The sequence below is a fragment of the Heterodontus francisci genome, chromosome 2, assembly GCF_036365525.1.
Source record: "Heterodontus francisci isolate sHetFra1 chromosome 2, sHetFra1.hap1, whole genome shotgun sequence".
Lineage (NCBI taxonomy): Eukaryota > Metazoa > Chordata > Chondrichthyes > Heterodontiformes > Heterodontidae > Heterodontus > Heterodontus francisci.
The window spans coordinates 163,813,562-163,837,338 of NC_090372.1; the positions used below are offsets into that span (position 1 = coordinate 163,813,562).

At 42.9% G+C, this 23,777-nt stretch overlaps 1 protein-coding gene across 1 annotated transcript in view; it reads right to left on the minus strand.

Moving 5' to 3' along the window:
• LOC137380860 (alpha-2,8-sialyltransferase 8F-like) overlaps nt 1-23,777 on the minus strand; it is a 44,634-nt gene that overhangs the window by 19,276 nt on the left and 1,581 nt on the right. The window contains exons 4-5 of the mRNA XM_068053272.1: nt 15,213-15,357; nt 10,572-10,684 (exon numbers count right to left, since the gene is read on the minus strand). Coding sequence (XP_067909373.1) covers nt 10,572-10,684; nt 15,213-15,357 — 258 coding nt within the window. The remainder of the gene's footprint in view (nt 1-10,571; nt 10,685-15,212; nt 15,358-23,777) is intronic.

Below are 23,777 nucleotides of genomic sequence, written 5' to 3' on the forward strand. Positions count from 1 at the left end.
AAAGGAGGAGGTGTTGGGTGTCTTGCAAAGCATTAAGGTAGATAAGTCCCCAGGGCCTGATGGGATCTACCCTAGAATACTGAGGGAGGCAAAGGAAGAAATTGCTGGGGCCTTGACAGAAATCTTTGCATCCTCATTGGCTACAGGTGAGGTCCCAGAGGACTGGAGAATAGCCAATGTTGTTCCTTTGTTTAAGAAGGGTGGCAAGGATAATCCAGGAAATTATAGGCCGGTGAGCTTTATGTCAGTGGTAGGGAAACTATTAGAAAGGATTATTCGGGACAGGATTTACTCCCATTTGGAAACAAACGAACTTATTAGTGAGAGACAGCATGGTTTTGTGCAGGGGAGGTCGTGTCTTACTAATTTGATTAAGTTTTTTGAGGAAGTGACGAAGATGGTTGATGAAAGAAGGGCAGTGGATGTTATCTATATGGGTTTTAGCAAAGCCTTTGACAAGGTCCCGCATGGCAGACTGGTACAAAAGGTGAAGTCACACGGGATCAGAGGTGAGCTGGCAAGATGGATACAGAACTGGCTCGGTCATAGAAGACAGAGGGTATCAGTGGATGGGTGTTTTTCTGAATGAAGGGATGTGACCAGTGGTGTTCCGCAGGGATCAGTGCTGGGACCTTTGCTGTGTGTAGTATATATAAATGTATAAATGATTTGGAGAAAAATGTAGCTGGTCTGATTAGTAAGTTTGCGGACAACATAAAGGTTGGTGGAGTTGCGGATAATGATGAGGATTGTCAGAGGATACAGCAGGATATAGATCGGTTGGAGACTTGGGCGGAGAAATAGCAGATAGAGTTTAATCCGGACAAATGTGAGGTAATGCATTTTGGAAGGTCTAATGCAGGTGGGAGGTATACAGTAAATGGCAGAACCCTTAGGAGTATTGACAGGCAGAGAGATCTGGGCGTACAGGTCCACAGGTCACTGAAAGTGGCAACGCAGGTGGATAAGGTAGTCAAGAAGGCACACGGCATGCTTGCCTTCATCGGTCGGGGCATAAAGTATAAAAATTGGCAAGTCATGTTGCAGCTGTACAGAACCTTAGTTAGGTCACACTTAGAATATTGCGTGCAATTCTGGTCGCCACACTACCAGAAGGACGTGGAGGCTTTGGAGAGGGTACAGAGGAGGTTTACCAGGATGTTGCCTGGTCTGGAGGGCATTAGCTATGAGGAGAGGTTGGAAAAACCCAGATTGTTTTCACTGGAACGACGGAGGTGGAGGGGCGACATGATAGAGGTTTACAAAGTTATGAGTGGCATGGACAGAGTGGATAGTCAGAAGCTTTTTCCCAGGGTGGAAGAGTCAGTTACTAGGGGACATAGGTTTAAGGTGCGAGGGGCAAAGTTTAGAGGGGATGTGCGAGGCAAGTTTTTGACACAGAGGGTGGTGAGTGCCTGGAACTTGCTGCCAGGGGAGGTGGTGGAAGCAGATATGATATCGACGTTTAAGAGACATCTTGACAAATACATGAATAGGAAGGGAATAGAGGGATATGGGCCCCGGAAGTGTAGAAGGTGTTAGTTTAGGCAGGCATCAAGATCGGGGCAGGCTTGGAGGGCCGAATGGCCTGTTCCTGTGCTGTACTGTTCTTTGTTCTTTGTTTGTTCTTATTACAGTGTAGAAGGAAGACATTCGGGCCATCATGTCTGCACCAGCTCTCCAAAAAAGCAATTCACTCAATTCCATTCCGCTGCCTTCTCCCCGTAACCCTGCACGTTCTTCCTTTGCATATAACTGTCTAATTCCCTTTTGAATGCTTCAATTGAGCCTGCCTGCACCACATTCTCAGGCTGTGCATTCCAGACCTTAAACACTCTCTACGTGAAAAAGCTTTTCCTCATCTCACTTTTGCTTCTCTTAACAAATACTTTAATCTGTGCCCTCTCGTTCTCAATCGTTTCATGAGTGGAACAATTTCTCTCTATCTACTCTGTCCAGACCCCTCATGATTTTGAAAACCTCTATCAAATCACCTCTCAGCCTTCTCTTCTCCAAGGAAAACAGCCCTAACTTCCACAATCTATCTTCATAACTGAAGTTCTTCATCCCTGGAACCATTCTCGCGCATCTTTTCTGTACTCTCTCCAATGCCTTCACGTCTTTCCTCAAGTCCGGTGCCCAGAACTGGACACAATACTCCAGCTGAGGCCGAACTATTGTCTTACACAAGTTCAACATAACCTCCTTGCTCTTGTACTCTATGCCCCTGTTAATAAAGCCCAGGATACTGTATGCTTTATTAACTGCTCTCTCAACCTGTCCTGCCACCTTCAATGACTTGTGCACAAATACACCCAGGTCCCTCTGCTCCTGCACACCCTTTAGAATTGTAACCTTTATTTTGTATTGTCTCTCCATGTTCTTCCTACCAAAATGAATCCCTTCACATTTCTCTGCACTGAACTTCATCTGCCACCTGTCTGCCCATTCCACCAACTTGTCTATGTCCTTGTGGAATTTTACAATATCCTCCTCACAGTTCACAATGCTTCCAAGTTTCATATCATTCACAAACTTTGAAATTGTGCCCTGTACACCATGGTCGAGGTCATTAATATATATCAGGCAAAGCAAGGGTCCCAAGACTGAACCCTGAGTAACTCCACTACAAACTTTCCTGCCCCCCAATAAACATCCATTAACCATTACTCTGTTTCCTGTCAATCAGCCAATTTTGTATCCATGTTGCTACCATCTCTTTTATTCCATGAGCTATAAGTTGACTCAAAAGTCTGTGGCGTGGCACTATATCAAACACCTTTTGAAAGCCCATCAACTGCATTGCCCTCACCAACCCTCTCTGTTATCTGCTCAAAAACCTCCAGCAAGTTAGTTAAACATATGAATTAGGAGCAGGAGTAAGCCACTCCTTTCAGAAATCCATGCTGGCTTTCCTTAATTAACCCGCATTTGTCCATGTGACTGTGAATTTTGCCCGGAATTACTTTTTCGAGAAGTTTCCCACCACTGAAGTTAAATTGACTGGCCTGTAGTTGCTGGGCCTATCTTTGCACCCTTTTTTGAACAAGTGTGTAATGTTTGTATTTCTCCAGTCCTCTGGCACCACCCCTGAGTCTAAGGAAGACTGAAAAATTATGGCCAGTGCCTCCATGATTTCCACTCTCACTTCCCTCAGTATCCTTGGATGCATCTCATCCAATCCTGGTGCTTTACCCACTTTAAGTACAGACAGCCTATCTAATACATCCTCTTTATCAATTTTAAACCCTTCTAGTGTCTGAATTACCTCCTCTTTCGCCATTGTCTGGGTTGCATTTTCTTCCTTGGTAAAAAGAGATGCAAAGGATGCATTTAATACCTCAGCTATGCTCTCTGTCTCCAAGTGTAAATCCCTTTTATGGTTCCAAATCAGCCCCAATCCTCCTTTTACCACCCTTTTACTATTTATATGCCTGTAGAAAACTTTAGGATTTCCTTTAACGCTAGCTGTCATTCTCTTTTCATGCTCTCTCTTTGCTTCTCTTAGTTGCTTTTTCACTTGCCCTTCTATTTTCAGCCTGGTTCTCAATAGTATTTTCTACCTGGCATCTATCATAAGCAAACTTTTTCTTCTTTACTTTAATCTCTACCTCTTTTGTCAACCAGCGAGCTCTGGATTTGTTTGCCCTATCTTTCCCCTTTGAGGGAACATACATTGACTGTGCCTGAACTATCTCTTCTTTGAAGGTAGCCCATTGTTCAGCTATTTGTTTTCCTGCCAACTTTTGACTCTATTTATTCACCCCAGCGCCGTTCTTACCCCATTGAAGTTGGCCTTCCCCTAGTTAATTATTCTTACTCTGCATTGTTCTTTGCTCTTTTCCATAGTCAGCCTAAACCTTAAGATAAAATGATCACTTTCCCCTAAATGCTCTCCAACTGATACTTGATCCACTTGGCCCATCTCATTCACAAGAATCAGGTCTCGCAGTGACTCCTTTCTCATTGGACTAGCAACATACGATTGTAAAAAAATTTCCTGAACACAATCTAGGAACTCTTGCCTCTCACTGTCCTTTACACTACTACTATTCTAGTCTATGTCTGGATTATTAAAGTCCCCCATTTTCACCATCCTATAATTTTTGCACCTCTCTGTAATTTCCTTGCAAATTTGATCCTCCATGTCCTTCCCAATAGCTAGTGGCCTATAGACAACACCAAGCAATGTAACCACACCTTTTTTGTTCCTTAGCTCCAGCCAAATTGATTCTGTCTTCGACCCCTCTGGGACACCCTTTTTCTCCAGCACTGTAATGCTCTCCTTAATCAATACTGCCACCCCTCCCCATTTTTTCCTTTCCTATATTTCCTAAACACCTTGTATCCAGGAATATTTAACACCCAATCCTGTCCTTCTTTAAGCCAGGTCTCTGTTATAGCCATATATTTCCACATGGCAACCTGCACCTGTACCTCACCAATCTTATTAACCACATTCTGTGCATTCACATACATGCACATTAATTCTGTTTTGGACTTTATTACTTTCTCCTTTACTCTGACCCCACCTAATAACTTAATATTCCCTACTCTAGTGCTAGCTATCTCCCCAGTATTCTGTACACTTTGGTATTCTCTCCGATATTTGCTCCTGGTTCCCAGACAATTTAGCAGTTTTACTTCCCTCCGATCTGAGTTCCCTCTCAGATTCCCATCCCCCTGCCAATCTATTTAAACCCTCCCCAAGAGCACTAGCAAATATCCCTGCATGGATATTAGTCCCAGTCCTGTTAAAATGCAACCCACTCATTTTGTACAGGGCCCACCTGCCCCAGATCTGATGCCCTCCCTCCTACACTAATTCTCCAACTACATGTTCATTCGCTTACCTCTCCTCTTCCTATGCTGACTCGTAAGTGGGATTGGGAGTAATCCTGAGGTTAATCTTGAGACCATGACTTCTGGCTGTTCACCCCGCCCCCTCAAGAAAAATGTCCTGTAGCTGTTCCATGACATCCTTGACCCTGGCACCAAAGAGGCAACAAACCATTCTGGTGTCCAGTCGACGGCCGCAGAAATGCCTGTCTGTTCCCCTAACTAACGAATCCCCTATCACGTCTGCTCTTTCACTCTTCTCCCTCTCCTCCTATGCAGCTGAGCCACTTGTGATGCCACAAACTTGGCTCTGACTGCACTCCTCTGAGGAACCACCACCCTCATCAGTATCCAAAATGGAAAACCGATTAGCAAGTGATATCGTCTCAGGGGACTCGTGCACTACCTACCTGGTTCTCTTAGACTGCTTAGTGATCACCCATTCCCGATCTGCCTGCATACTCCTAACCTATGGTGTGACCACCTCCCTAAACGTGCTATCCACATAGGTCTCTTTCTCACGGACGCACCACAGTGACTCCAGCCGCCGCTCAAGTTCCAAAACTTGGAGCTCAAGCTTCTGCAGCCGGTGACACTTCCTGCAGACGTGTTTGTCTGGGACACATGGTGCATCCATGAATTCCCACATGCCACAGGTTGTACATTCCACTTGGCTGAGTTGCCCTGCCATACCTTAACTTTACAGACTATTTATTGTAAGTAGAATAGCTTAGTAGTTACTCAGCAACCAGCTCCTTCCACTGCACTGAAGCAGGAACCAAATACTGGTTAAAAAAGTAGTAAAAAGAGTAGATAAATGAAGCACCTCCCCCCCTTTCACCAAACTCACCACTGAGCAAACTCGTATCTCCACATTCAGCTTGCAATCTGCACATCGTTTCATCCGATGCTTTAACATAAACTTTTTTTTCTTTATGTTCGTTCGTGGGTTGTGGGCATCAATAGCAAGGCAGCATTTGTTCTCCATCTCTTGAAATCTGCATGCTGTTTGCAGGCTGCACCCAGACCTCTGTTTTTATACTTTCTGAAGCTGAAAATGCAGCAACCAGATTGAACTGATCAGCTACTTAGTGAATCAGCTACTCTGCAGTAGAGCCTGTTAATCCCTGCCAAGGATTGGCAGAAACTTACTTTATTTTCTTAAATAAAAACAATAAGTGCTGGAAAATACTCAGCAGGTCTGGCAGCATCTGTGAAGAGAGTGAGTATTTTCCAGTACTTTTTGTTTTTATTTCAGATTTCCAGCATCTGGAGTATTTTGCTTTTATTTTCTTAACCCTACTTTGCTTTCTTCACCCTACTTTACCTAGAGAGTAATTCCCAGTTAAATGTTAACTGCAAACAAGATTTTTCGAAAGATAACAACACTTAAAGTTCTTAGATTGCCAGCAGGTACAGGGAAATTGAAGTCTTTGATTGCTTATTTCCAGCTTGTTGTGTCATTTCCAGGGAGCCAATGGCTTCAGAGCAGCCCTCAGCCCTCCTTGTCCTCTTATGTATTGTTCTTTTGTTATCAAATGTATATTCTCTTTGAAGTATATGGTCCCTTTGAGATTACTATTCTCCCGAAGACATGTTCCCTTAATATCTTGATTTATCAAGTTATTCTATCGATTCACCAACACCTCTCACTCACTGTTTCACACATGCTTCAGGTTGTCAGGTAAATTTTGCAAGGCCTTTTGCCACCCGTGGACCTTATATGCGACCAGTGCGGATGAGATGATCTTGGTGATTTGCATTGTACACTGGCTATATTTTGTTACATGCCTTCCAGTCGTACAAATTTTAACTTTGCGTATTGCAGTAATGTTGTTAATCTGCTTGCAGTGTTCCTTCAATATTGTAAGGCTATTGGTGACCTGAAATCTATTCCGTTTACGTTAGTAAATACAGAGCATCAGCAATAATACCTGTATGTGTTATTGGAGGCATGAGTATAGGACAAGACCATGTGCCTTAATTTTATGAACAAGCCGCCTATGAAGTACCTGGCTGCTCCATAGTAACCTGGTTTATTCATTTCTCCCTTTTGTGGTGTTTCAATAGCATTAGTCCTTGTACAAATTGTTATTTCCCAAATTCATGTCCACCTTTCCCAACGCACCACCTTTGCATCCCTCCAGTCAGGTTGCCATATTACCAAAATGGCTCTAATCAAAATCAAAAATGACATCCGATATGACTGTGACAAAGGTAAATTATACCCCCCCTGTCCTTCTCAATCTGTCTGCAGCCTTCGAAATTACTGACCACACCATCCTCTCCAAAGATGATGGGCTGGATAGGACTGCACTTGCCTGGGTCCATTCTTATCTATCTAATCATAGCAAGCATAGCACTTTCAATGGCTTCTCTTCATGTTCCCTCACTGTTACTTCTGTTGTCCCTCAATAATCTATCTTAGCCCCCTCCTACTTCTTATCTACATGCTGCCCTTCAATGACATTGGTCTGAAAACACAGCGTTAGTTTTACCTCACAACTGCCGCTCTCAACTCCTCCACTGTTGCTAAATTATCAAACAGTTTGTCCGACATCCAGTACTGAATGAGCAGAGATTTCCTCCAACTAAATATTAAGAAGACTGAAGCCATTGTCTTCGGTCACTGCTCTAAACTCTGTTCCCTAGCTACTGACTCCATCCCTCTCCCTGGCAACTGTCGGAGGCTGAACCCAACTGTCTGTAACCTCGGCGTCATATTTGATCCTGAGATGAGCTTCTGACCTCATAGCCACACCAACAGTAAGACCATCTATTTCCACCTCTGTAACAACACCCGACTTCACCGCTGCCTTGTCTCATCTGCTGCTGAAACCCTCATCCACACCTTTGATACCTCTGGACTTGACTATTCCATCGCACGCCTGGCTGGTGTCCCGCATGCTACCATCCATGAACTTGAGGTCATCCAAAACTCTGATGCCCGTGTCCTTATTCGCACCAAGTCCTGTTCACCCATCACCCCTGAAATCGCTGACATACTCGTTGGTGGAGGTGGGGGGAGGGGGGAGTGCGGAAGATCGCAGCAGCCCGCTATGGAGTGCGATGCCGGCATTGCGGGGGCCAATCTTCTCAGCAATGCTGAAGCTCCGTGGCAGTCCCCCTGCTGCCCAGTGACAGGGCCCAACTTTAAATATTGAAATAAAGGACATGATTACATTAACATGCCATTCCCTGCAATCTTACCACTGTTCGTGATCATCTGTGTGATGGCTGGCACTCATGCCTCTTCACTTTCCTGTCCAGGGAAATCTGACTCCACTGAAGTGGGTAAGAGGGAACCTTAGGATTTTTAGTATAGTGGGGCGGGGGGGTGGGTGTTGGGAGCGTTGGTGGGAACAGTGTCAACTCTGCAATTCTAGTGTGGCAGGGTGGGCGGGAAGGGGTGACATCAGCACTTTGTGCAGTGTGAGATCAACTTTTCAATTTAAGTGTTTTGGGGGTTGGAAACAGGGATGCCATTTATTTCATGTGGGTCACACATTAATGTCTAGTGTAGTAGTGGGTGGGGTGCGGGTGTGTCATGGGTTGAACTTTTTTCTCTCTGTGCAGGTCTGGCAACCCTTCAAAAATGGCGCCAGTGCCTGCGCGGAGGAAGCGGACACCGTTGCCAGCAGGCTGCCATTTTGTTCTCCCATTGCCACTCCCGGCAGCGGGTGAATAAAATTCAGCCCCTATCTCTATAATCGCTTCCAGTCCCACAACCCTCTTCGATATCTGCACTCATCTAATTCTGGCCTCTTGAGCATCCCTGATTTTAATTTTTCCACCATAGGGGGCTGTCATTTAAGCTGCTTCGGCCGCAAGTTCTGGAATTCCCTTCCTAAACCTTCCTGGCTCTCTACCTCTCTTTCCTCGTTTAAGATGCTCCTCAAATTTACTTCCTTAGCTAAGCTTTTGACCATCAGCTCTAATATCAGCTTAAATGGTTTGGTATCTAATTTTGCTTTATAATGCTCCAGTGGAGTGCCTTAGTGTGTTTTATTATGTTAAATCCACCATAGAAATAAAAGTTGGTTTTGTTGTTTTAACAAACCTTCAATCCTCAGGATCAACTTCCATCTAAGGATGTTTCGCTGATGATATGCAGAGCCTATTTCCTCCCTTAGTACGTTAGAATGCATCCTTAATTCTAAATTCTTAATTATCGGCACCAGCAATTAGAACTGGTCTATTGTTTCCTGGTTTCTTTCTGTTCCCTTTCTTAAATCCTTTCCTTTATTAGCCGCGGTATAGAATACAAGAGCAGGGAGGTTATGCTGGAACTGTATAACTCATTGGTTGGGCCACAACTTGAGTGCTGTTTGCAGTTCTGGTCACCTCATTACAGAAAGAATGTAATTGCACTGGAGAGGGTACAGAGGAGATTTACGAGGATGTTGCCAAGACTGGAAAAATGCAGCTATGAGGAAAGATTGGATAGGCTGGGGTTGTTCTTCTTCGAACAGAGTAGGCTGAGGGGAGATCTGATTGAAATATACAAAATTGTGAGGGGCCTGGATAGAGTGGAGGTGAAGGGCCTATTTACCTTAGCAGAGAGGTCAGTGACTAGAGGGGCACAGATTTAAAGTGTTTGGTAGAAAAATTAGAGGGGAGATGATAAAAAAATTTTTCACCCAGAGGGTGGTGACAGTGTGGAACTCATTGCCTGAAAGGGTAGTTGAGGCAGAAACCCTCAACTCATTCAAAATGAGTCTGGATGTGCACCTCAAGTGCTGTAATCTGCAGGGCTACGGACCAAATGCTGGAAGGTGGGATCAGAATGGGTGGATCGTTTTTCGGCTGGCACAGACACGATGGGCCAAGTGGCCTCTCTCTATGCCGCAAGCTTTCTAAACTTTCTATGATTTCTATGATTCTCACTTAGTATTTTGTCATCCCTTCATTCTCCGAAAGCATAGTTCCTTTTTCATTTATAAATTGGCACTCCTTTTTCTTTAACTATCCTTTTATTTATTTTTGTTTGTAAAATTTATTACTATTTTCCCTTGATATTACCTGTCGGTCTTTATTCATCCTTCCTCTTTGCTTTTCTAATCATTTCGTTTGCTTCTCCTCTATAGTTTCCATATTTGGATTGCTTTTATTTTGCATTATTGGCCCTTTTGTCTCTTTTTAGTGTCTCATTTTAATTTTTGTATTCATTCAGAGAACTCCCACTTTTACCTCTTGTCTGAATACGTCTAGTCAGGATCCTAATCATTTACTGTAGGAACATTGTTTATGCACTGTCTTATCAGCAATATTTTCTTGACAATATGTCAGGGTGGTTCTCTTTTTATCTCATTTCAATTGGCATTTTCACGTATCTTTATATTTCACTGTTATCAACCTTTTCTAGTTATACATCAAACCTAATTACACTACTGTCATTGTTTCCTGGTGGCGCCCCTGCTCTTACATAACCTATTATCATTGATGTTGTGGCCAAAATCAGGCTCATGGTCTGAGTGACGACTCTGATATAAATGAGAACCACTCTCTTTCATCAATACTCTAGTTATATTTTGACTCTGAGTAAACCAGCAATTCACTGAAGAAATACTGGACTATATAAATACATCTGGTCAACAGTTAAAAGAATTGTTGCAATGATATCACCTCACATAGTGAAAATTATTTTTTTTAACCTGCATTCTGGTCATAACCCTCACACTCATTCGCAGCAACAAACACAGACCTGATCCTGCAGCTGTTTTGACTCTTACCTGAACACAAAGTCAGCCTGATTTATTTCCGCTCCACAGCTGCTGTTAGTTAGAACTCCTGCATTTCCGACAACAGAGCAGTGTTTAAATACACAATCTTTTAAAGGGTTTGTCTAAAAAAATATGAAATTAGCATCATTATTGCAATTCAGAAGTTCCTTTAATTATACAGAAAATAGATCAAACAGTTTTTAATCTGAATCGAATAAATAGGATTATTTTAAAGTATATTTAGAGAAAGAGATACTCAATGTGGAGAAGAACCAAAATGGCTGTTATACTGCTTGGTTCCAAAGCTCATTCTAGAGTCAGAAAGAAAATTTAACAGAACAAAGGATTCAATGTTACACTACACAGATTATATGAATGCTGTCTGTTCACGATAGATTTTTTATTCATTCATGAGATTTGGGAACCGCTGGCAAGGGCAACATTTATTGCACATCCCTAATTACCTTTGAGAAGGTGTTGGTGAGCTGCCTTCTTGAACCGCTGCAGTCACCCACAGTACTGTTAGGGAGGGAGTTCCATGATTTTGACCTAGCGATGATGAAAGCCAACTGTAAAATTTTGAAGTTAGGATTGTGTGTGACTTGGAGGGGAACTTGCAGGTGGTGGTGTTTTCATGTGCTTGTTTCCTGTGTTCTTCTAGGTGGTAGAGATCACAAGTTTGGAAGATACTGTTGAAGCAGTCTTGGTGAGTTGCTGCAGTGTATCTTGTAGATGGTGCACACTGCTGCCACTGTGCGCTGGTGGTGGAAGGTATAAATGTATAAGGTGGTGGATGGTGTACCAATCAGGAAGGTTGATTTTTCCTGGATGCTGTGGAGCTTCTTGATTGTTTTTGAGTGTTGAGTTGCACTTAGCCAGGCAAGTGGAGATTATTCCATCAAAATCCTCATTGTGCCTTGTAGATGGGGGTGAGGCTTTTGAGAGTAAGGAGGTGTGTTACCTGCCGCTGAATACCCACCTTTGATTTGTACTTGAAGCCACAATATTTAGATGTCTGGCCCAGTTAAGTTTCTGGTCAATGTTGACCTCCCCCTAAACCTGACCCTCCGCCCCCATCCCCTACCACAGCCCGGAATGTTGATGGTGGGAGATTCAGCTATGCTAATGCTGTTGACTGTCAATGGAAGGTGCTAGAATTTCTCCTGGTGGAGATAGCCATTTCCTGGCATAAATGTTACTTGTCACTTATTAGCCCAGCCTGAATATTGTCCAGGTCTTGCCAAATGGGGTCATGGGCTACTTCATTATCTGAGGAGTTGTGAATGGAACTGAGCACTTTGTAATCATCAGCAAACATCTCCACTTTTGACCTTATAATGAACAGAAGGTCATTGATGAAGCAGTTGAAGATGGTTGGGCCGAGGACACTACCCTGAAGAACTCCTACCATGTGGCTAAGATCATTGGGCCCCAGCAAACACAACCATCTTCCTTTGTGCTAGATATGAATCCAACCAGTAGAGAATTTTCCCCCTGATTCCCATGGATTTCAATTTTACTAGAGCTCCTTGATGCCACACTTGGTCAAATGCTGGCTTCATGTCAAGGGCAGTCACACTCACATCTGGAATTCAGTCCTTTTGCCCACATTTGGACCATTCTGAGAATGAGGTCAGGATCCGAGTGGTCCTGTCGGAACCCGAACTAAGCCACTTATTGGTGAGTAATGGCACATCATAGCACAGCCAATAATAACTTTTGTCACTTTGCTGATGATTGATAGTATTTGTCGATTCGTAATGATTCCTTTTCCTCAAGAAAGTTAGTGAGGACAGCCTGTTGCTGCAGTGAACTAGTGTGAACGGAATAAAATGTCATAACTCCACAGGGGTTTAAATTAGGCCGTAAAGTGCTAATTTTCTAGTGCCATGTGGATAACTAAGCTTCCAAAATGGAATCCAAGTTGCCCGTGCCCAATTCTGACATGACGTCTGCAAGATGTCAACTTGGTAAAAGAATTTATGTGCACACCTACCAACTACTGTTATATAACCAATTGTTTATACGTATATGTATAGGATTAGAATTTGGTTTCATCTCATCTGATTAAGGCTTTTGTTTTATGTTTAATTATAGTTAACTTGTGGATTGGTATTGTAGTTAGAAATAATGAAATGATTACATTGTTCATTCCCAGGATGATGTATCAGTTTGCAATTTAGCTGACTGTGCTATTGAGATGTGGGATGTGTAATTCATGCCTATTGAATATATCTCCAAATATATCTCCAGCTCAGATAAACTTGAAATAAGGTAATGGATAATGGCCCAAGTTGATAAGTTTCATACAGAATGATAAACAGATTGGCCATCTGGAAGTTTTGTAGGAAGCACCTCATTTCTGGGCATCTTGTTCACAATTACACTTGTCACACCATAACAAATCATCCAGGATAGTAGGCATGACTAGAGGCCTATAAAGATTTGAGCTTTCATTCACAATTTGTATAGAGAGACAGAAACAAAAGGTTCTATGTAGATTACATCTATGCTAAAGGGAACAATAGGGTTACTGTGTTTATTTCTCTGTATCAATTCTGCTTAGAAACATTTGAAATTGTTCAGGACTTGGTTGAATATAATCTAAGGCTTATGTTGCAAATCATACTTGGTGGTCGATTCAAATTCTTTTACTAGTGGCAACTGTAACACATGTGTTTGTGTGATTCCAGGTACCTATAAGAACATAGGAACAGGAGTAGGCCTGTTAGCTCCTCGAGCCTGTTCTGCCATTCAATGGCAAATCTGTGGCCTAACTCCATGTACCTGCCTTTGCTCCATATCGCTTAATACATTTAGCAAAAATCGATCAATCACAGTTTTAAGCTTAACAATTGATAAAGCATGAATTGTCACATGTAGAGGCAAGTTCCAAACTTGTACCACCCTTTGTGCATAGAGTGTTTCCTAATTTCACTCTGAAAAGTCTGGCTCTAATTTTTGGACACTGCCATCTAGTCCTAGCCTCCCCACACAGTGGAAATAATTTCTCTCTATCTATCCTATCTGTTCTCCTCAATATCTTGAAAAATGTGACCAAATAACCACTTAACCTTCCTAAATTCCAGGAAAGACAACCCTAGTTTGCTTAACTTCTCCTCATAATTTGACCCTTGGAGTCCATGTATTATTCTGTTTAATCTAGGCTGCACTCCCTCCAAGTGTAGAAAGTGGAACACTGGGTGAACCTTACATCACATGTGAGCAGGAAGAGGAGGGTGATGCAGAGTTAGCTGTGGGCAGTACCCCTCGGAGTTTGGAGAACAGAAACAGTGATACTTCACTGGGTGAAGATACTGGGACTCAGGTGTCAGAGATAAGGAAGGTCTTCCTCGAGAACTAGAGGCAGATAAGTTCTCATTTGTTGGAGTTCCCAGAGGTCTTGAGGAACCATGGGCCGGCAATGGAGGAGTCCATGCAGCACATGTACTCTGATATGACCCAGGGATTCCATCTCATGAGCTCCTCCATTGAGAGATTGGACAACCTCTTGGAGAGGCAAATGCAGTACCACTCTGAGATGGTGCAGGAGTAGAGCGCTGATATGCACAGAAAGAGGGAGACTCTCTGTAGCATTGACCACTCAGTGTCATTGATGATGCAGAAGTGCTAAGAGTGGATGCCAGAAGCATCTCAGTTGTTGCCTCATCCAGCATCCAAGAGCGCCAGGAAAAGGCCAAGACAATCGAAGCGAAGGGGCCACCCCTCAGGAGGCACTGGTGTCACTCTTCAGCCCCGCGCCCCCTCCGACTCAAGAACAATCTGTGTGCCAAGGCCCTGTGACAGAAGAGGCCACCGCAATGATGCAGGTGTGGCAGCCTGTGGAGGAGTCCACGTGGGCATCTCTAAGAAGAGGATGGAAGCCACTGGCATCTCAGCCAGAGGCAGAAAGCAAGGAGCAGACTGCCTCCACCTCATCCTCTACCACAGGGGAAGTACCCTGTAGAATTGTTAGCGAAAGAAAGCCACAATGCCAATGAATTCACTTAATAGCCGGAATTTTTTTGTTGTGGCGGTGCTCCCACCCACCGGCTGAGAATTCGGGGTGACCTCCCTGCACCGGACCTGGAAGCTACGCTACAATTTTGCGTGACCCAGGCCCTAAATTGGTGGGGAATTTCGCCCCTCTGAGGCTGCAGGGACTGGACCCATTCAAAAAGGTAACCATTGAAAAAGGTAAGTGGGTTTTGGGTCTCACCAGAGACGATTGGCTGAGCACTGGCACAGAGGGTGGGAGTTGGAGAGCAGGGCGGGTTTGGAGGGGTAGCTTTAGTGGGGGTGGCTCATGCTGCTGGGGGGGCTCTCTGTGGGGCAAAGGGTGACCAATCAGGAAGGTCCCCCAACCTGCAAGGAGGTTGGCAGGTGTTACTGGGCAGCCTGTGAGGGCAATGCAGCACCAATAGAGTCTGATTTTTACTGTCAAACCATATCTGTTTGCTTCTACAGAGTCTATGGGAAAAGCAATGATTACTGCCTGACATGGAGAGTTCCTCTGCAGACAGTCCATGATTCTGTTCATGCTCCATAGTGGATTGCTTTGCTGCAAAACCATCACACAAAGCAGCACATGTACAGACGGTAGCTCTGTTTCCTGTGGCAGAACATTATACCTGAGCACAAACAACTTACCTTCGGAATCAGTTCAAGAACATTTTCTGTAATCCTTATAATTCTTTTAGGTTCTGCATCATAACTTAGATTTGTTCCCAGTGGTGTATTGACTTGTGTGACAATGAATTTTTGAGCTGCATTACAACATTTCTCCAACTGTGAACTGGAAGATAAAACATTTTCTGTGTCATTATGGATTATTGAATGTCAACTATGGCTCAGTCTTTAGAACTCTCAATTCAGAGTCAGAAGATTGGGGTTCATTTCCCACTTGAGACTCGAGCACAAGAATCTAGACTGACACTGCCAGTCCCACAGTGAGAGATTTCTCAACTGTTGAAGGTGCTGCCTTTTAGCTGAGATATTAAACTGAGGCCCCATTGCCCTCACATGCACGAAAAAGAGCAGGGGAGTTATCTCTGGGGCCTGGCCAATATTGATCCCCCAACGAATATCACTAAAAAGGAGATAATCTAGTCATTATCACGTTGTTGTCTGTGGGAACTTGCTGTGCACAAAGAGGTTGCTGTGTTTCATATGTTACAACTGTGATTACACTTTAAAAAATATTTCACTGGCTGTAAAGTATTTTGAGGCATCCTGAACTAAATAGGGGCTTTATTGTAACCTACCAGTCAGGATCAAGTTTTTTTCCCATAGAACTGTTAATACAATGTCAGACTGAATGGTTTACAATGAGGAAAATACACTGTCGCTTTTAATTTTCAAAAGCATTCACTTTTCGAAAACCACAAAGTAACCCTGTCCAATGCACCACCCTTGAATTGATCTCACTGACTGATCTTTAGATTTCTGAAATGTTACTTTTAGAAATAGTGCATCTCCCATGGCATTGTTCATGGACAGTCTCGCAGAATATAGCCTGGCTTCTATTGTTCACTACAGCTCCACTCGACAGTGCTGGTTCAGCATTTAGGTTCTGCTGCTGTTGCTCACCAAATTCCACAGCCTGTGCAGCTTCAGAGAACCACTCACTAAGGAGGCATGAGGCTTGCTTAGAATTGTAGTCGTGGGTGAATGGCAATCACAGTCATGAACTGTTGTGTTATAACAGTGTGCAGGATACCTTATTCTTATAACTATAGTAAATGAAGGATTAGGATTTAGTTTGATCTTGTACGATTAAATTTTTGCTTTCTTTTCACTTAAACATTGCTTTTAGACTTGCATTGTAGCCTGAAATAATAAAATGCTCAAAGTTACTCATTCCCAGAATCCTTCAGGGTATGGAACTCATCTTTCTCTAGTTTCTCTCCTATCTCCCCTCCTGCCCTCTCGCAGCTCATCTTGTCCATGAGACCCAACTCCTGTTCCCTCAATCTTATTCCCATTAAGCTAATCACTCAACTTCCCCTCATCCCCATGTTAGCCATCTTGTAAATGGTTCTCTCCCTCCAGGTGTTGTTCTCTTGTATTATCTTAAGCAACACAATGAGGTATGTGAATTCCAGTTCCTTGAAGAGCTCTAGAAGGTTTATTAACAGCTAAACTAGTACATATAATACAGAGCAAATTATATACAGAACCTTTGTATAGGGTATGACAGTGCAGAATGACTGTGGCTTCTAGTCACACAACTACATCCTGGTACTTATCTCATTAGCAAACTGAGTTCTTAAAGGCACATCACTCTGAAAGCAATCATACAACATTCCCTTTCTTTCCAAAGATAAGTCTTGTACACTACAAGTAAAAACACATAAAATTGGATAATATCAAAATTAGTTATACAGGGATAGATATGTAAAATTTACAAGTATAAAGATATGAATTGTGAAATTTACGACTGCAGAAGTGTCGGCCTATTGTAAGTTTTTGCGTGTTACTTCTGCCTTGCTTTTGCCTTGCTTTTGCTTTGCTTTTGAATTCGAAAAAAAAACTGTATTAAACCTGTAGTGAATTTTTAAAGGTTACTTTGTATACGTTAATTTAAAATTAGGTGTGATTGTGCTCTGAGACAAGTAATTAATCAATTCTGTAACCAATGGTAAATTATTAATTGTGAACTCATATTTTTCCAAGAACTTCCACCTTTTGTTTGCATGCTGGTCAGGCCAGGCCATGCACAGCTGTTGTTTTGTCTAAACTACTGTTTTTTCCTTCTTGAATATAACAGCCACTTTCTCATTGTTTAAACAGAAGTCAGTTCTTATGGTATTCGATGACCCTAGAACTACAAGTCAGGACAATGGATAACCTTGGGTGGTCCAGAATGGTGTAAAGTCAGAAGATGGAGTTTAATTGATGGACAGTATAACCTAATTGATTGCTGGTGAGAGATACCATCAAAGGATATGTCAATAGTCTGAACGGCCTCGTAGTGCCTATGAGAAGAATTTAATAAGGACTCATGGTTGTCGGACCTTTGTTTTGAGAAAGTCTGGATGGAAACCTCGAGAAGCTGGAATGGAGGCAGAAATTGGACTTAAAGAGTCAAAACTTCCAACGTTCGGGGCTGCAGCTGGAGTGGACTAGTCATCCACTGAAGACTACTGAGGGAGGGATGTCAACGGGGTGACTGATTGGCAAGTCCACCCCTGTGCAAGATTCTCTGGAGACTTGGTGATGTATGTACCAAAGGGGAATAATGTACCATTTTAGGGGGCTCTTGTGAACAGACTAATTTGGTGTTATAGCCGTGTGCTATAAGTTTTTTAGAAACTTGGTAATGTATGTACCGAGGGGAACTCTGTACCATTTTAGGGACCTGTTGTGAACAGAGTAATTTGTGGTTAAAGCAGTATGCTATAATTTTTCTTGTCTTTCTATACTCTTTTCCTTCCTTTCTTAATAATAAATTTATCTTTCTTTCCTTTTTATCATTAATAATTGTTTAATAATAACTTAATAATAACTCAGTAAAATTACTGTTTTTGTGCATTATTTGGTGTTAAGTCATTCATTGCTGTTATCTCTAGAGTACAACTCTGAGACAATGCAGGGGACTCTCACACCCTACAGAAGCTTAAGAGTCCACATATTGTTTTGTTAGTTTGACAACTCTTCCAGATCCTGTTATGGTATACCCTTCCGGGAATGTAGATTTCACCCTTGACTGTTTGAGCAGTGTCTCCTGCATCTTGGAGAATTTGCATAATTTGCATTTGCTGTTTTTTCTGAAGTTTCTCCCTCTCTGCATTCAGTTTCTGTTGCTCTGCCTTCAGCCTGCTAACATACTCTGTTGCTTTTCTCAGGATGACCACTTTTGAGGCCTTGTGATTCTTGGAAAGTTCCAGCACTTCATCTTGAAGAACCAACAGACAAAGCTTCAACTCATTCCTCCTCTGCCTCTTCAGGATATTGAGTGTCTTTCGCCTCTCCACATCTTCTGCATCTGTAGGCCTGGCACTCAAGGTCGAAGACTTGTTCAAGGAGGCGTACTTGGCCTCATGGAGGTACCAGTCCGTTCTGGCTTATGTTGGTGCTGGTGGTTCTCTTGAGAGCAGAGGTGAGGGCATGGCATAGTTGTGCTGTTACTGGATTTCCAGACTGCACCGTTTGATGCTGTTCAGAGTCTGCGAGCAGGTTCCGGTCCTTGGAGATTTCCCATTGGAAATGCTCCCCATTGACAGCCTTTGCTTCTCAATGGTTATAACGTCAATCTCTTCTTCTGAGTCACTGATGCATGAAGAAACACTGCCTGTTGGGAAAGAACATTCATCATCTGAATTTGGATCTTCATTCTCTTGGTGTGACATCTAAGAGAAGGGGTTGATACTCTCCGAATCAGAACCACTGAGATCCTGGAAGAACTGTGACTCAATCTCAGACATCAGGTGGTTGAACACAGGGAGTGCATCCTCTCTGAGGTGCAGTAAGGCATTGCCTTTGAAATCTCTTATGACATTGAATCTGTCCGGGTACATTTGTTGTAATTCCTGGACTGACTCAATGTAAGTACCCTTCGTCTCTTCTGCTGTAATGTGTACCTTGGCGATCTCATGAATAGTCATGATGTTGAGGTCCTTCCACGCTGGTAGTCCTGCCGTTGCTGGTCCGCTCATGTCTACCAGGTAAAATATTTGTGGTTTCCATACCGACTTGCCATAGCTGCATTGCATTGTTAAAGTGCCACTGCAAGGGATGGGTGACTCATTGAATGCAGTTAACTTTGCAGTTGTTGGTTGTATCATTAATTTTCAATGACCCCGGTACATATCCTTCAGGATTTGGACTGATAGGATATTTGCATTAGCTCCCATGTCAATCTTAGTCCTGAATGTGTATTTGTCAACTTTCTTTGGGCGCATGATACTAATAGTAGCAAAAGCTTCCAGTTGCTTGACTTCATCAACACAATAGGCTGAATTTCACATGCTCATGATATCTCAAAGCACCTCACAGCCAATTTAAAGTGTAGTCACTGTTCTTATAATTTGTTCACAGCAAGTCCCACAAGCTGCAACGAAGTAAATGATTGGAAACAGAAAAACTTGCAGAGCATATTCCACCCAATTTTGTAACTCTCACCTGTCCAGATTACTGGCATCACAGGTGAGGAAAGTCAGCCAAGCAAGTTTAAATGTGATTGATATGTGATAGACCTGTATGTTGAAAATGTATGACAGGGAGAGCATAATAGGGAAATGCTACAAGAAGTAAATGTTACATTTGTAACCAGAAACCTATATGGAAAACTTTTAATGTTTGATAGACAGTAGATGGATAGATACAAATGTAATTTCAAATTTAGACTAAATAAAGCTATGTCATGGCCACACAAAAACAAACCCAATGGATCTACAACCTTCCGGACAGCATTATAAAGAATTATTTAAACCCAGTCGACCCCAAAGTGTGAAAAGACATTTGAAAAAACTATAACTATGAAGATTTAAATTACAGTGTATGATGCAGCATTCTTTGTCCTTAAATGAAGCATTGTTGTTTTGAAATGGCACAGCACCACTCTTTTCAAAAATCGTTTTGCCTGGGAAAGTCAAAACACTTCATGTGTCTTGGGGGACAATGTGTGTAGGAAGTGTCTCCAGCTACATCAGATCGAGCTCAGGATTTCCAAGTTGAGGAGCAGCTGGAATCACTGTGGAGCATCAGGAAGCAAGAAAGATTCCTGAATTGTTTCCTCAAGGAGGTGGTCACACCACAGACAATAAAAGTTCAGGATAGTAGGAGGATGGACATCCGGAAGAGTAGGAAGAGGCAGGAAGTGCAGGAGTCGTATGGGTGTGTGCCACTCTCAAATGGGTATTCAGTGTTGGAGACAGCTGGGAGTGACAATAGCCTGAAGGAGTGCAGTCCAGACCATGACACTAATGGGCAGGGGACTGTACAGGAGGGAGCAGCAAAGAGTAGAAATGCAGTTGTTACAGGAGATTTCATAGTTAGGGGGTCAGACAGGCATTTCTTTAATCGTTATCATGAGTCCCACATGGTGTGTTGCCTCCCTGGTGCCAGGTAAAGGACATCTCAAAGAGGGTGCAGGATATTCTACAGAGGGAAGGAAGTTGGAGTAAACGTTCGTACCAACGGCATCGCAAGTACAGGTATTGAGGTCCTATGGTCAGATTTTCAGGAGTTAGGGAGGAAGTTAAAGAGTAGGACCTCGAAGGTAGTAATCTCTGGATTACACCCAGTGCCACACGCTATGGACAGTAGTAATAGGAAGATAGGGAGGACCAATGTGTGGCTTGAAGCATGGTGCTGGAGGGAGGTCATCAGATTCTTGGGGCATTGGGACCAGTTCTGGGGCAAAAGTCTCTTATTCAAAAGGGACGAGATGCTCATCAACAGGACTGGGAGCAAAATCATTGCGAGGAGATTCACAACTGTGGTTGGGGAGGGTGTCAGTTAAATTGGCAGGGGATGGGCATTGTAGAAGTAGAAAAGAAGAATAAGGTGTACAATGTGAGAGTTGGACAATACTAGAGAAGGGAGCAGTTCCATATTCGATAAGAGTGGACTGAAAAGTACTCGGAGGAATACAATGACAGGATTGCAATGCATGTGTGTAAACAGATAAAGTGTGGTGAATAAGTTTGGTGAGCTGCAAGCAGAAATAGTAGTATGGGAATAAGATATAGTGGTAATAACGGAATCATGGCTTAAAAATGGTGAGGGTTGGACACTTAATATACAAGGATATAAAGTGTTCAGAAAAGATAGAGAAGGAGAAAAGGGAGGTGGGATGGCAGTATTGATTAGGGAAGACATTGCAGTGTTGGAAAGGGAGGATGTCCTTCAGGGGGCAAAGACAGAATCCATTTGGTTATAGTTGTGAAGTAAAAAGGGTATGATCTAGGAAGGATGTGGAAGCTTTGGAAAAGGTGCAGAGGAGATTTACTAGGATGTTGCCTGGTATGGAGGGAAGGTCTTACGAGGAAAGGCTGAGGGACTTGAGGTTGTTTTCGTTGGAGAGAAGGAGGAGAAGAGGTGACTTAATAGAGACATATAAGATAATCAGAGGGTTGGACAGGGTGGATAGTGAAAGCCTTTTTCCTCGGATGGTGATGGCTAACACGAGGGGACATAGCTTTAAGTAGAGGGGTGATAGATATAGGACAGATGTCAGAGGTAGTTTCTTTACACAGAGAGTAGTAGGGGCATGGAACGCCCTGCCTGCAACAGTAGTAGACTCACCAACTTTAAGGGCATTTAAGTGGTCATTGGATAGACATATGGATGAAAATGGAATAGTGTAGGTCAGATGGTTTCACAGGTCGGCGCAACATCGAGGGCTGAAGGGCCTGTACTGCGCTGTAATGTTCTATGTTCTATGTTCTATGTTCTATCACGTAACTAGTTGTATTCTATAGGCCTCCAAATAGTGAGAGACAGAGGAGCAGATCTGCACGGAAATCACAGGGATATCCAGGAACTATACAGTGGTGATACTGGAGGACTTTAATTACCCAAATATTGACTGGGATAACGTTGGAGTAAAGGGTAAAGTGGGCGAGGAATTTCTGAAATGTGTTCAGGAGAAGTTCTTTTATCAGCATGTTCTCAGCCCAACTAGAAAGGAGGCATTGCTGAATTTGGTGCTGGAAAATGAGGTGGGCCTAGTGGACCAAGTGTCTGTTGGGGAGAACTTGTATCATTGTATCTAAAGGTATAAACTAGTAATGCTGAAAAGCAAGGTACGAAATCAGGTAGAATTTCGAGATTGGAAGAGGGCTAATTTCAATGCGATGGGAAGGGATCCAGCCAGGGTAAAATGGAACCAAAGACTGACAGGAAAAGTTGTGACAGAACAATGGGTTATTTTTCAGGAAGAGATGCTTCAGGTACAGGTTAGGTACATTCCAACAAGGGTGAAAGGTAAGGGATCCAAAAACAGGACTCCTTGGATAATGAGGGAGATAGAGATTGTAATGAAACAGTAGAAGAGGATGTATGATGCATGCCAGGTGAATTCTTCAAGTTAGAACCAGGCCGTAAACAATAAGTTGAGAGGGCAGGTGAAGAGGAAAATAACACTGGCAAAGAGAGAACATGAGAATAGAACGGCAGTCAACATAAAGGGGAACCCAAAAATCTTCTACCAGCATGTAAATATTAAGTGGCTGAGTGCAGCCTATAAGGGACACTTAGAGGTGCGAGGCAAGGCTAGAATACATAATGAAAACTTTGTATCAATGTTTCCTAAGGAAGAGGATTCTGACAAAGTATCAGTCGAAGCGGAGAGAGTAGAAGCAATGGCTGGGGTAAAAATTGAGAGTGAGGAGGTACTAAAAAGTCTGGCTATGCTGAGCGTAGACAACTCACCTGTCCGGATAACTTGCATCGTAGTTTGCTAAAGGAAATGGGGATGGAGTTTGCGGAATGGCTTTCCATAATCTTCCATTCTTCTCTAGATATAGGGGAGGTGCCAGAGGATTGGAGAGTAGCAAATGTGACACTCTTATTGAAGAAAGCGTGTAAGGACAGTCCTTGCAACTACAGGCCAGTTAGTTTAACATCAGTGGTGGATAAGGTTTTAGAAACAATAATCAGCGGAAAAAATCAACAGGCACTTGGAGAGTTTTGAGTTAATTAAGGATAGCCAGCACGGATTTGTTAAAGACAGATCACACTTGACTAATCTAATTGAATTTTTTGATGAATTAACGGAGAAGGTTGATGAAGGGAATGCGGTGGATGTTGACTATGTGGATTTTTTAAAAAGGGGTTGACAATGTACCACATAAAAGGCTGGCTAACAAAATTAAGGTGTCCAAGATTATGACAGACTTAGATAAGTTAGACAAGGAAAAACTGTTGCCATTAACTGATGGCACAAGTACTGGGGGACACAGACTGAAGGGTTTGGGCAAGAGATGCAGGGGGAATGTGAGGAAGAACTTTTTTACACAGCAGGTAATAATGACCTGGAGCTCGCTGCCCACCAGAATTGTGGAAGTGAAGACAATCAATGATTTGAAAAGGAAATTAGCTGGTCACTCGAAGGAAATAAATTTGCTGCACTATGAGGATCGAGCAGGGGAATGGGACTGACTGGATTGCTCTGTGAAAAGTTGGCATGAACTCGATGGGCCGATTGGCTTCCTTCTGTGCCATAAATAACTCTATGTCTCTGAAGTTCCAAGGAACTGTCATATTCTA